Source organism: Carassius gibelio, chromosome B9 (genome assembly GCF_023724105.1).
Source record: "Carassius gibelio isolate Cgi1373 ecotype wild population from Czech Republic chromosome B9, carGib1.2-hapl.c, whole genome shotgun sequence".
In the NCBI taxonomy this organism is placed as follows: domain Eukaryota; kingdom Metazoa; phylum Chordata; class Actinopteri; order Cypriniformes; family Cyprinidae; genus Carassius; species Carassius gibelio.
The window spans coordinates 1,178,109-1,190,461 of NC_068404.1; the positions used below are offsets into that span (position 1 = coordinate 1,178,109).

The window sequence follows — 12,353 nt, forward strand, 5'->3', positions numbered from 1 at the left end:
GATCAGGTTAAAGAGGCAGGGAAACTCGCTCGATGGTTTTGTTTTCGCAGCATACCTGTGTTTACAGCAGAAGTGTGAGGCGGCCAAACGTTATGTGATTGGCTTACGGGTAACCATTTTAAACTTCAGACAAGCACCCCTCCTAGGTTTCTCAAACCTTAGACATAAATGTCCCATATCCCACTTTGCCCAATGCTGTGATACGCCATCTCATCAGAGACCGAGACCTTTTTCTGAAACGAAGCCATGCTTGCTGATATTGTGGTCTATAACTCCTCCCAGAGCTCCCCGCTGCTCTGTATCTTGCTCTCTCATTGGCTGTCGGTCATCGCCGATGTAGTTTTCGGTCAGAACTCTTTTCACACAGATATTTAGCATGCCAAATATCTCACGGGCGTCGGTGGCTCGTCTGTGATTCTCTCAGATCACGTCTTTGCTCATTCACACTGCGTGATTGTCACTCGCGTGAACGAGCACCGATTTGCCTGTGATTTCTCAAAACCTGTCTGCGAGCCAAAAACTGTCTAAACTCATCCCGTCTCAACTCGGCTTAATGTTGCACTCATACTCAAATCAAGCCAAGATCACGCGCTGACATACTATTTCTTCAGTAGGCCTTTTGTTTTTTCTTGTTTATAGTGAAATTCTTGAATAAATGTTACAATTATTAATTTAAAAACGTGTCTTGTTTTTGAAGCCACTTGGCAAACCTTCCTAAAAAAAAATTAAATAACTGAAAAATTATATATCATTTTCATTAGGCCTACTCTATTTCCATGAAAACTCAGCTTCAATTATTGTGCAACAGAACATTTAAAACATGCTTAAATGCACATAGAATTTCACAAAATATACCTTTGCTTATCAGTCCCATGAAAAGCCACAAAATAATTATTTAGTGGCATTAATAAAAGAAATTAAGAAAACTGTGTGGAAGTGCAGTCTGTTACAACGTCTTTACAGGATCTTCGAATGCACTTTTAGAGATATTAGACAGACTATTGCTTAGCCTGTTCCTCAGATTATAAACTAGCACATGACCAAAGGCCTTGATCATTAGACTTTGAATAAATTACTTTTTAATAATTAGAAAATTATTAATTGTTCGAAGTTGTGATTCTTTTTTTTTTCTCTGTTTATAATTGTGAAGACTCATCTAATATAATGTAACTAAATTCATGTATTTCAAATGTGCATTGTTTTTTGTTTTTTATTGTGGATATGTTACAAAGTCTTAACAGAGCAGAGCAAAAAAATGAAACCCTTAGCTTTATGCTAATATGCTTTATGCTAATAAATTTTGGGAAAAAGTCGTTTACGACTCATTTAGAAATTAAAAATTAAAACTATTTTTTGAGGAAACTGTATTATGAGCTTGCATGCATGTAATCTGTTTTAGGAGACTCATAGAACAATATTAGCAACCTTAAACATGACATTATAGGGTCACTTTGAAAGAAAAATGAAAGCTTCTGATTAATACTGTATGTGCTGTGGTTGCCGTGTTTCAGGTATGAGTAACCTGCAGCGGAGCTCCAGTCAGCGCAGTAACATGATGTACCAAAGAAATAACTATGCTTTAAACACCATATACACAGAAGCATACCAATCTACCCCTTACTGGTCCCCTGATCCCAGCTACACACGCCAGCCCATGGATGATGATGCTACACGCTCCCCTTCGATAGATAGCATGCAGAAGGACCCAAGGTAGATGACATAAACGATGGTTACTAGCAGAGCTGCTACTCTGCATTCACATTAACACCCTCTGTTACTGCTGTGTGTGTGTGTGTGTGTGTGTGTGTGTGTGTGTGTGTGTGCGTGTGTGTGTGCATGTGCATGTGTTATAATCTATGAGCTAGCTTCATGGGAGTGTTATCATTGGGTTGATGTGTGTTTTGTAGAGAGTTTGCATGGCGTGACCCAGACCTACAGGAGGTCATCCACATGCTACAGCATCAGTTTCCGTCTGTGCAGGCTAATGCAGCGGCATACCTGCAACACCTGTGCTACAAAGACAACCACGTCAAGACCGAGGTAAACAATGTTCCATTGTCTAGGTCTGTGAGACATTTTTACTAAATTAAGAAATGGGACTTCTTAACTACTGGACAACTATATTTCAAATTCTTTCTGAGGTATATATTAAAGAAATTAGGCCTAGTTCTGAAATGGCTGTTTTTGGAGCACCTGAAAAAGGTACAGTCAAAAATTGTGCTTTTGCATGTCTTTTGGCTTGGAGAAGAATATTACTTGATTGGAAAGCAAGGAAGCCCCCTTTAGTTTCACTCTGGCTTAGTGATGTGATGTTTTTAAAATTGGAACAAAAGTAATATTCTCTTTACTCCATATGGACTCCGGTGATCTCATATTTTGAAAAAGATCTAACTCTTCTCCCAAACTAAAATAAATAGTTGAATTAAAAGACCTGCATTATGTAACAAACCCAATGGGTTAACATTGATGACAAGTAATTCATTACTGTAATATTAACAACTTGAGATTTATTTATTTTTATTATTGATTTTTCATTATGTATTTAATTCTGTTTTATTTTCTTCTGTGGAGGTGGTAAGTGGTGGTGGGGGGGTTAACCTGTTAACATGTTACCCTGTTCTTCAATTAATATATATATATATATACAGGTGCAGGTCATATAATTAAAATATCATCAAAAAGTTGAATTATTTAACTAATTCCATTCAAAAAGTTAAACTTGTATATTATATTCATTCATTACACAGACTGATGTATTTAAAATGTTAATTTCTTTTAATTTTGATGTTTATAACTGACAACTAAGGAAAATCCCAAATTCAGTATCTCAGAAAATTAGAATATTGTGAAAAGGTTTAATATTGAAGACACCTGGTGCCACACTCTAATCAGCTAATTAACTCTAAACACCTGCAAAGCCTTTAAATGATCTCTCAGTCTAGTTCTGTAGACTACACAATCATGAGGAAGACTGCTGACTTCACAGTTATCCCAAAGACGACCACTGACACCTTGCACAAGGAGGGCAAGACACAAAAGGTCATTGTATAAGAGGCTGGCTGTTCACAGAGCTCTGTGTCCAAGCACATTAATAGAGAGGCGAAGGGAAGGAAAAGATGTGGTAGAAAAAAGTGTACAAGCAATAGAGATAGCCGCACCCTGGAGAGGAATGTGAAACAAAACCCATTCAGAAATGTGGGGGACATTCACAAAGAGTGGACTGCAGCTGGAGTCAGTGCTTCAAGAACCACTACACACAGACGTCTGCAAGACATGGGTTTCAGCTTCGCATTCCTTGTGTCAAGCCACTCTTGAACAACAGACAGCGTCAGAAGCGTCTCGCTTCAGAAAGAACTGGACTGCTGCTGAGTGATCCACAGTTATGTTCTCTGATGAAAGTACATTTAGCATTTCCTTTGGATATCAGGGTCCCAGAGTCTGGAGGAAGAGAGGAGAGGAACACAATCCACGTTGCTTGAGGTCCAGTCTAAAGTTTCCACAGTCAGTGATGGTTTGGGGTGCCATGTCATCTGCTGGTGTTGGTCCACTGTGTTTTCTGAGGTCAAAGGTCAACGCAGCGCTATACCAGGAAGTTTTAGTGCACTTCATGCTTCCTGCTGCTGACCAACTTTATGGAGATGCAGATTTCATTTTCCAACAGGACTTGACACCTGCACACAGTGCCAAAACTACCAGTACCTGGTTTAAGGACCATGGTATCCCTGTTCTTAATTGGCCAACAAACTCCCCTGACCTTATCCCCATAGAAAATCTGTGTGGTATTGTGAAGAGGAAGATGTGATATATCAGAGCCAAGAATGCAGAAGAGCTGAAGGACACTATCAGAGTAACCTGGTCTCTCATAACACCTGAGCAGTGCCACAGACTGATCCACTCCATGCCACGCCGCATTGCTGCAGTCATTCAGACACAAGGAGCCACAACTAAGTACTGAGTGATGTACATGCTCATACTTTTCATTTTCATACTTTTCAGTTGGCCAAGATTTCTAAAAATCCTTTTTTTGTATTTGTCTTAAGTTATATTCAAATTTACAGGGATACTGAATTTGGGATTTTCCTTAGTTGTCAGTTATAATTATCAAAATTAAAAGAAATAAACATTTGAAATATATCAGTCTGTGTGTAATAAATAATTATAATGAATATAATATACAAGTTTTATTTTTTGAATGGAATTAGTGAAATCAACTTTTTAATGATATTCTAATTATATGACCAGCACCTGTGTGTGTGTGTGTGTGTGTATATATATATATATATAGAGTGATGAAAGGGATCACAATACAGAACAGTGGCAGACAGAAGGAAATGTTTGGGAAACCTCTTTGCATTGCAATTGCATTTCTGCTGTGTGTCACTAAGTAGCAACAGAAATGAAATCCCTCACTTTTAATGCAGATTGTTTGAGCAACCCCTGGACAACATGAAAATCTCTTGTGTTTTGAAGGTGTGTCGTCTGGGAGGAATAAAACACCTGGTGGATTTGTTGGATCATAAGGTTCTGGAGGTGCAGCGGTACGCATGCGGAGCCCTGAGGAACCTCGTTTATGGCAGAGCTACAGATGACAACAAGATTGCCGTGAGAAACGCAGGTGGAGTTCCTGCACTGCTTCGCCTGCTGAGAACAACAGTGGACACTGAAGTACGAGAGCTGGTCACAGGTCAGCCAGTCTGGTGTTAAATACGCGTGTGTTTAGCTTATCTCTTTTATGTACAGTATGCATTCTATCAGTATACACACATTTCCCTGAATGTATCTATAGAAAAAAAACGGGACTGATTTCAGACAGTGAATGTTGTTGGCTGTTGAAGACACAGTTAAAATGATGTAATGGTTGTGATCATTCAGACTTGATCAGGTCAAGCACTCTGTAATCACAGGTGAACTGTCTGATCCGGCAGATCTTCCACAAAACAGTGTTATAAGAGTGGATGTAGAAAATACATCTTTTGAATATACCGTATGAATGTCCCGTTAGCTCGGAGAGCTTTATTTTCCCTCTTGACTAAGTGTTGTCTAAGGTTTGCGTACGATTGTCCAGAAACATCCTGGTGTGAACTGCTTTCTGTGTGTAGGTGTGTTGTGGAACCTGTCTTCGTGTGACGCAGTGAAGATGACAATCGTCCGCGATGCCTTAAGCAGCGTGACCAACACTGTGATCATCCCTCACTCGGGCTGGAGCAGCGCTGACTATCACCACGAGCACAAGCTCAAGCTGCACTCCTCGGTCGTGCTGCGCAACAGCAGCGGCTGTCTCAGGTAACCGCAGGTGTCCATATCAATACATGTCATAGGAAGTCAAAAAAAAGGAGAAAAGACGTATATCTTTTCCAATTCTTCCAGTTTATTTATGAATACACACACAATTATGTTTCAGGAACTGTAACCCTCATGTCAATGAGGATCAGGGGCTTTCACGTTCCAAAATTACATCAATTACAAAATTAAATAATAATTATCAAAAATAAATAATAGTTTTGGGAATCATTGTTTTCACTATTTATTTAGTAAAAAGGCTTGACTGCTTCTTTTATTTGTATACTTTTACCACTTAATCAATCTCAGCATGCATTAATGTTGTGTCTAAATCATGCCTACATTAATTCTGCTAAACTTTAACTAAACACTAAATCAAAATGTGTTCACAAAATAAAACTAGCAACATTAATGAAACTAATAATTTTATAGCCAGACTAGCCCCGCCCCTACATTAACTGTGTTAAATATTTTTAACGCTTTTAATCTGGAAATATTAATCATCTGCGTTAACGTGCTAATTTTGACTGTGCTATTAAAGAGTAGTTTAAAGAGTATTACACATTTGCTGTAAGTTAAAGCATGTTAAATGGGGGGTGAAATGCTATTTCGTGCATACTGAGTTTTTTACACTGTTAAAGAGTTGGATTCCCATGCTAAACATGGACAAAGTTTCAAAAATTAAGTTGTACGTTTGAAGGAGTATTTCTGTTCCCAAAAATACTCCTTCCGGTTTGTCACAAGTTTCGGAAAGTTTTTTTCGAGTATGGCTCTGTGTGACGTTAGATGGAGCGGAATTTCCTTATATGTGTCCTGAGGCACTTCTGCCGGAAGAGCGCGCTCCCGTATAGCAGAGCACTGAGAGCACAACAGACTTCACTGATCAGAGCCAGAGCGTCGCCAAATGTCACAAAAGAAGTGTGTTTTTGGTTGCCAGGACAAGACAACCCTGCACAGATTACCAAAAGAGAAACAGCATTAAGGGACCAATGGATGGAGTTTATTTTTACAGAGCATCAACGGAGTTGTGCAAGTGTTTGTGTTTGTTCCCTGCATTTCGAAGATGCTTGTTTTACAAACAAGGCCCAGTTTGACGACGGACGTATCGTTTATTTCTTAAGGATGATGCAATCCCTACGAAAAAGGGCCACGATCGTGTGTTGGAACCGCAGGCGGTGAGTAAAACTGCTTCAAATATCTCTGCCTCCTTGTTAGTGCGTCCGCCTCCCATCGGAGACCCGGGTTCGAGCCTCGCTCGGAGCGAGTCCTTGCTGCTGCTCTCGTTCAGTTTCAGCATTCACAGCTGTCACAGCTTCCACATGCTCTCAACGCAAAAGCCTACTGGCGCTCGTGATTCTTTAGCTCCGCCCACACGTCACGCCTCCAGCCGGTCGTGTTTTTCCAGGAAAAATGGGTACAGACTATCTTTCTCTTATGAATATAATAAAACTAAATACTTTTTGGAGTTATGAAGGATGCAGTACTACTCTATAGGTACTCAAGAGTAACAGGATATTGAGTGAAAACGAGCATTTCACCCCCCCTTTAAAGCATATTTTCTATGAACATTTTTCACATTTGTATGTAGTAAGTGTTTTATAATGGATTGTTCTACATTGGGAATTCATTCACTACACTGTGCACCATGCCTAAAAAAACCATTTAACTGTGATTATATTACAACATATAACTTGTTAACTTATTGCTTGAATTAGGTTAAAGTGTTTTTCCATGACCTCAAATTCTACTCCTAAATAAACTCAGAGCTGTGACTCTGTTTGTGAATGACTGTTGCCCACAGGAACCTGAGTTCAGCTGGAGAAGAAGCCCGCAAATACATGCGCTCCTGCGAGGGACTCGTGGACTCACTACTGTACGTCATCAAAGCTTGTGTCAGCACCTCTGACTTCGACAGCAAGGTACGAACATGCACACACACACACACACTCACACTCACACTCACACTCACACACACACACACACACACACACACACACACACACACACACTCATGTTCAGTCAGTGAAGCCAGTCTCTCTCTCAGATTGTGGAAAACTGTGTCTGCATCCTGAGGAATCTCTCCTATCGGCTGGAGCTGGAAATATCCCCCTCCGGTCTGACAGCCAATCAGGAGCTTGATGGGGTAATGGGGTCAGAGTCACCCAGAAAAGAGAAGGAGAACAGCTGCTGGGGGAGGAAGAAGAGAAAGAAGAAGAATATACCTGAAGAACAGGTGAGACTTCACCAGGTGAGGGTTTAACAGCACAGTCTCTCTGAGTCGACTGATCACTCTCCCGTGTGTTTTATTCTCTCAGTGGGACGGTGTCGGGCCGATCCCGGGCTTTTCCAAGTCTCCTAAAGGTGCTGAAATGCTGTGGCACCCATCTGTAGTGAAGCCCTATCTCACCCTGTTAGCTGAGAGCTCAAACCCTGCCACACTAGAGGGCTCGGCCGGGTCACTCCAGAACCTCTCCGCAGGAAACTGGAAGGTGTGGACATGAGGGGTCACAGTCCCAGACGGAGTTTCGGGGACACTCTGTAGTTATACACAGTTTAATTGAAGTTAATTCTGCCTCTGAATGTGTGTGTAGTTTGCGGCGTATATCCGTGCAGCGGTGCGTAAGGAGAAAGGTTTGCCCATCCTGGTGGAGTTACTGCGCATGGATAACGACCGGGTGGTGTGCTCCATCGCCACAGCTCTCAGAAACATGGCCCTGGACGTGAGAAACAAAGAACTGATCGGTGAGCGAATATTTCACTCCTGCAGTATGTGTCTTATCATCTTTACTTGTTCTGTGCTTTACACAATACAGACTGTGTCAAAGAAGCGTCACAGCTTCACTTAAACATGAAAATAGTGTCAACAATACAAACAGCTCAGACTCGTCTGTTCATTACCAGAGCTGCCACGAAGACAGTTTCACTGTGAAGAAGCTGGATAATGCTAACTGTGTGAGCTTGATGATGATGTTGGTGTGTCTCAGGGAAATACGCCATGCGGGACCTGGTGAACCGTTTACCGGGAGGAAACACCACACAGCTGTCAGACGATACGGTGGCAGCCATCTGCTGCACGCTGCATGAGGTCAGCAGAAGAAACATGGAGAACGCTAAAGCCCTGGCGGATGCGGGCGGCATCGAGAAACTGGTCAACATCACCAAGGGCAGAGGGGAAAGGTCAGAGACTGCTATGAATGCTCCACAAATAACCCTTAAACACATTCCTCCTCCACCTTGACGTGTCTGCATGTGTTCACAGCCGGTACTCTGTGAAGGTGGTGAAGGCGGCCGCTCAGGTGCTCAACACACTGTGGCAGTACAGAGACCTGCGCACCATCTACAAGAAGGTGAGCGGCGGCACCGTGGGGCTACAGCTGCTCCACATCAGGGCCGTGTGTTTACTTCCTCTTCCTGTGTTTGAGCAGGACGGCTGGAATCAGAATCACTTCCTGACTCCCGTCTCGACTCTGGAGAGAGAGCGCTTCAGATCCGCACCCGCTCTACCGTCGAGCACACTACAGATGACCCCTGCGCACCACACAGGCTAGTGTCACGCTACACACACATGCATTACAGTGTTTTACACCTGGTCACGATCATGAAGAGACCAGGTGTAAACTCCTTCTGAAAGATGCATCTAAATCCAGTCACTCAGACCACTTAAGGAGGATTGCAGACCAAACTGGACAATTGTAAACGCTTCTGATTGGTGAAACCACATGTGCACATTTTACTTTAAGTGTTATAGGCTGTGTGGCATGTTATAGTCAGATATATGACCGTACTAATCAGGGCTTGAAAACGGAAAAAAATAATTCAATCGTTTCACTCTGAGCAGAATCTATATTTTAACGTTTCTGTTCTGCGTTCCTCTGATATTATTACTGTTTTGAAACCGGTTCGGGAGGAAGAAATACTGGTTAATAACGTTATTTTTAAAAATCGCCTAGGATTTGTCTAATAATAATAATATAATAATAATAAAGTACAGCGTTTTCTTTACTCAAAAAGAAAAGGAAAAAATAGAGATCTAACGTCGGCCAATAACCCGCTGCGCTTAGTCTCAGCCAATACAGCATCTTTAATAGATTTTGGACAAATGTAGGCTATTAAAAAAAAAAATCTATCAACACTTTAAAGACATCAAAGTATTTTTAAGATATTTAAATAGTTTGCTGCATTGTTAAAAAAACAAAAAGCACTTGTATAAGATTGAATTTTGAGACCTAAACTCACGGCTCACGTCACATTTTATTAGCTCTATTACTTTCCGAAATAATGAAGGCTAAAATGCCTGTAGTCTAAAGCAAAATGATTACAAACATCATAAAACATTTATTAGTTTCTCTCCAAAACTAATGCTCTAAAGTTTAGGCTATAAAAACCTCAATCCAAAACCAAATTAATTTAAGGTGAAGCTGATCCCTACCTCTCTCATTAGGCACAAATCCAAATGTTTCCATGTTCCCGATGTATCTGGATGCTAAAATATGATTTGTGCTTTCATCGACATAAAACAATATAGCACAAGTATGTTGTGTCGTTGCGATGGTCATAACAACACAAGACATTATTCAAAGCTGTCGAGCTTTTGCAAAATAAAGAAACTACTCTCTGCTGTTTCGTTTTCTTTCCGAAAACTTTAGAACGTGTCACAATGAATCCTAATTTAGCACATTTTTCTTTCATTTCGTTAATCTGTTGATATGATTTAAGTGAAATATGTTTAGTGTATATGGCTATATTCCTCTTAATGTAATCCTATAGTTGTCCTGTTTTCTCATTCGGCACTATAAAATTAGATTTGGTTTCTGTTTCTGGTTCTGTTCCTGTCAAAATGTCGTTTGTTTCCGGTTTTCGTTCTTGTTCCTTGAACGGTTCAGAGTCCTGGCGCTAATGCGACGCCTCGCCGCGGATGAGTAACCCTTTAAGACAAGTCATGTCACTCGGCGGCCATCTTTGAAATGCCTCTCAGTCATGCAAGTGCAGTTACTTTCTCCTTAAAACATCAGATTCTCCAAAACCGGTCACCAAGATTACATTTTATATTTAATATCATCACCAATGAAATATAAGTAGTTTATTTGACTCGAACAGCGTCTCTATAGCAGACGGACTCGTCATTGGTTCATTGTTTCACATCGGCTCATACAGTGATTGTTTGTTTGTTTCAGCAGGCAGCACATTATCATCTCCCATCATGCACTCTGATCATCCCAAGACACAAAATAAGCAGGTTTATAATTACCAAGGAGAAAACGGCATCAGTAAAAACAGAACTATAGGTATGAGATCTTCTTCAACACAGGTGCCTGCTCACTAGAGTTCATAATCATTTATTGTCCAATTCAGTGGTACTTTAATCTAGTCCCCAAATCCAAAGCTAGAACAGAGCTGCATGTATCTGCCTAACTCAAGTTGATTTTTTTAAGGGTCTGCTAAAGCCTCTCAGTGTTACTCTTCCCTGAGCAGAGAGGGCTCGAGACGAGAGCAGGTGAGACCGCCGAACTCCTTTACTGAGATCAGATATCAGATCAGATGCAGCACGAGCTCTTCTGATCCTGATCGAGATCCTTCTGTTTCGCTGAAGACCAGCTTGTTTTGTTTGTGTGCAGAAGGCGTATCGCACGGATGAAACGGGCCACAGAAACCACGACACGTACCGCACATACCTGCATCCACCGCTCGCCCACGAGGACTCTTATCTGGAAAACATGGTGCACTATTCTCCTGCTGATTACAGCCAGACACACGGCTTCAGAAACACAAGCAACTACGCAGACTTTTACTCTTCCACCAGGAGACCGTTACACCACAGCGAACATTACCAGGGATCCCCCGATTCATGGGTGTAACACAGAAACACACCGCTTTAAAGAGAAGAGAGAAGAGGAGGCCAAGCGCAAGAATGTGATGGAGAATGTGTAGCAGGATGTTGGTTTAATGGCAGTAAGAAGTGAATGATGAACTCTGTGTGTATGGAGCAGGGGTGTGGAGAAACACAGGCCTGCAGAGTTCAGTTCAGACCCTGCTCCAACACATAACACAGTGAACACTAACAGACCTAACGGATCAGGCTGAACCCTGCAGGACTTCACACCCCTGAGGAAAAGAACAATAAATAAGTGAATAAGGATGAAATGTATATGAAGGATTTCAGAGGGGATGTTGTACCTGTCGTTGTTGAGATCGATAATGCTATGGAGTCTTGTACATATCGTTCGTTTATTTGTAGATGATTGAAAATAGCTGCCACATGGTTTATGCTTTTCCTACACTGGTAAAACCTAAGTGAATAAACATTACATCAGTTCAGAATTAATCATTCATTCTTGGGGTTTTTCATGCTGGTGTTATTATGACAGTATTGTACATTGGTTTAACAGAACAAATCCTCAAAGGGCAAACATCTCCATGTCCACTTTTTTTTTTTTTATATATATATAGAAAAAAGGATTTAAAATGTTTTTTGTTTTTTTTTACAGTTATATTATAACACTCTTAGATATGTCAATTAGCAACGACATCTATAAAATGTCAGTATCCAGAAAAACTGTCATAGAGATGAGATGTAGAAGAGGTTTAAATAAGAGCCCATACTAGACTAAATGGCTCAGTATCACACGCGTAACACTCATATTCATTCACAGTGAAGATGCACATTCCTTTACTAAACATTTTTTTTTGCTTTCAAATTTTAAATAAATAAAAGATTTTATGAAAACCATGTGTTTTTAAAGAAACTCATACAATTCAAACATATTTTTTCTTATTTGGAGAAATCTGTGATTATTTAGATGGCTTGTTTAGTTGGGGTCACTTCATCTTGATTGTAAATGATTGCACAGACACTATTTAAACTGAACAGAGATGATGACGTCACGGAATTCAATGATGAACTGCCTTTAACTGAAAAGTTAGTTTACTATTGTCATTTTGCATCATTGACGCACTAATATCCTATTTACTACTGTAACGTGCTTTGACAAGATCTGTATGAAAAACATGTATAAAGATGACTTCACTTGGATTGATATCCACAAGATTTAACAACTTTAAAATAAAAGAGTAAT

The 12,353-nt window shown here is 40.5% G+C and overlaps 1 protein-coding gene across 1 annotated transcript in view; it reads left to right on the forward strand.

The window, feature by feature from the left end:
• The window catches only part of LOC127964385 (plakophilin-4), a 40,145-nt gene extending 28,543 nt beyond the window's left edge, over positions 1–11,602 (forward strand). The window contains exons 10-23 of the mRNA XM_052564584.1: positions 1,512–1,710; positions 1,908–2,040; positions 4,471–4,684; positions 5,100–5,283; positions 7,082–7,199; positions 7,325–7,513; positions 7,596–7,769; positions 7,872–8,022; positions 8,265–8,457; positions 8,540–8,627; positions 8,706–8,827; positions 10,462–10,565; positions 10,713–10,774; positions 10,896–11,602. Coding sequence (XP_052420544.1) covers positions 1,512–1,710; positions 1,908–2,040; positions 4,471–4,684; positions 5,100–5,283; positions 7,082–7,199; positions 7,325–7,513; positions 7,596–7,769; positions 7,872–8,022; positions 8,265–8,457; positions 8,540–8,627; positions 8,706–8,827; positions 10,462–10,565; positions 10,713–10,774; positions 10,896–11,135 — 2,171 coding nt within the window. The 3' untranslated portion in view covers positions 11,136–11,602. The remainder of the gene's footprint in view (positions 1–1,511; positions 1,711–1,907; positions 2,041–4,470; positions 4,685–5,099; positions 5,284–7,081; positions 7,200–7,324; positions 7,514–7,595; positions 7,770–7,871; positions 8,023–8,264; positions 8,458–8,539; positions 8,628–8,705; positions 8,828–10,461; positions 10,566–10,712; positions 10,775–10,895) is intronic.
• The last annotated feature ends 751 nt before the right edge of the window (positions 11,603–12,353 follow it).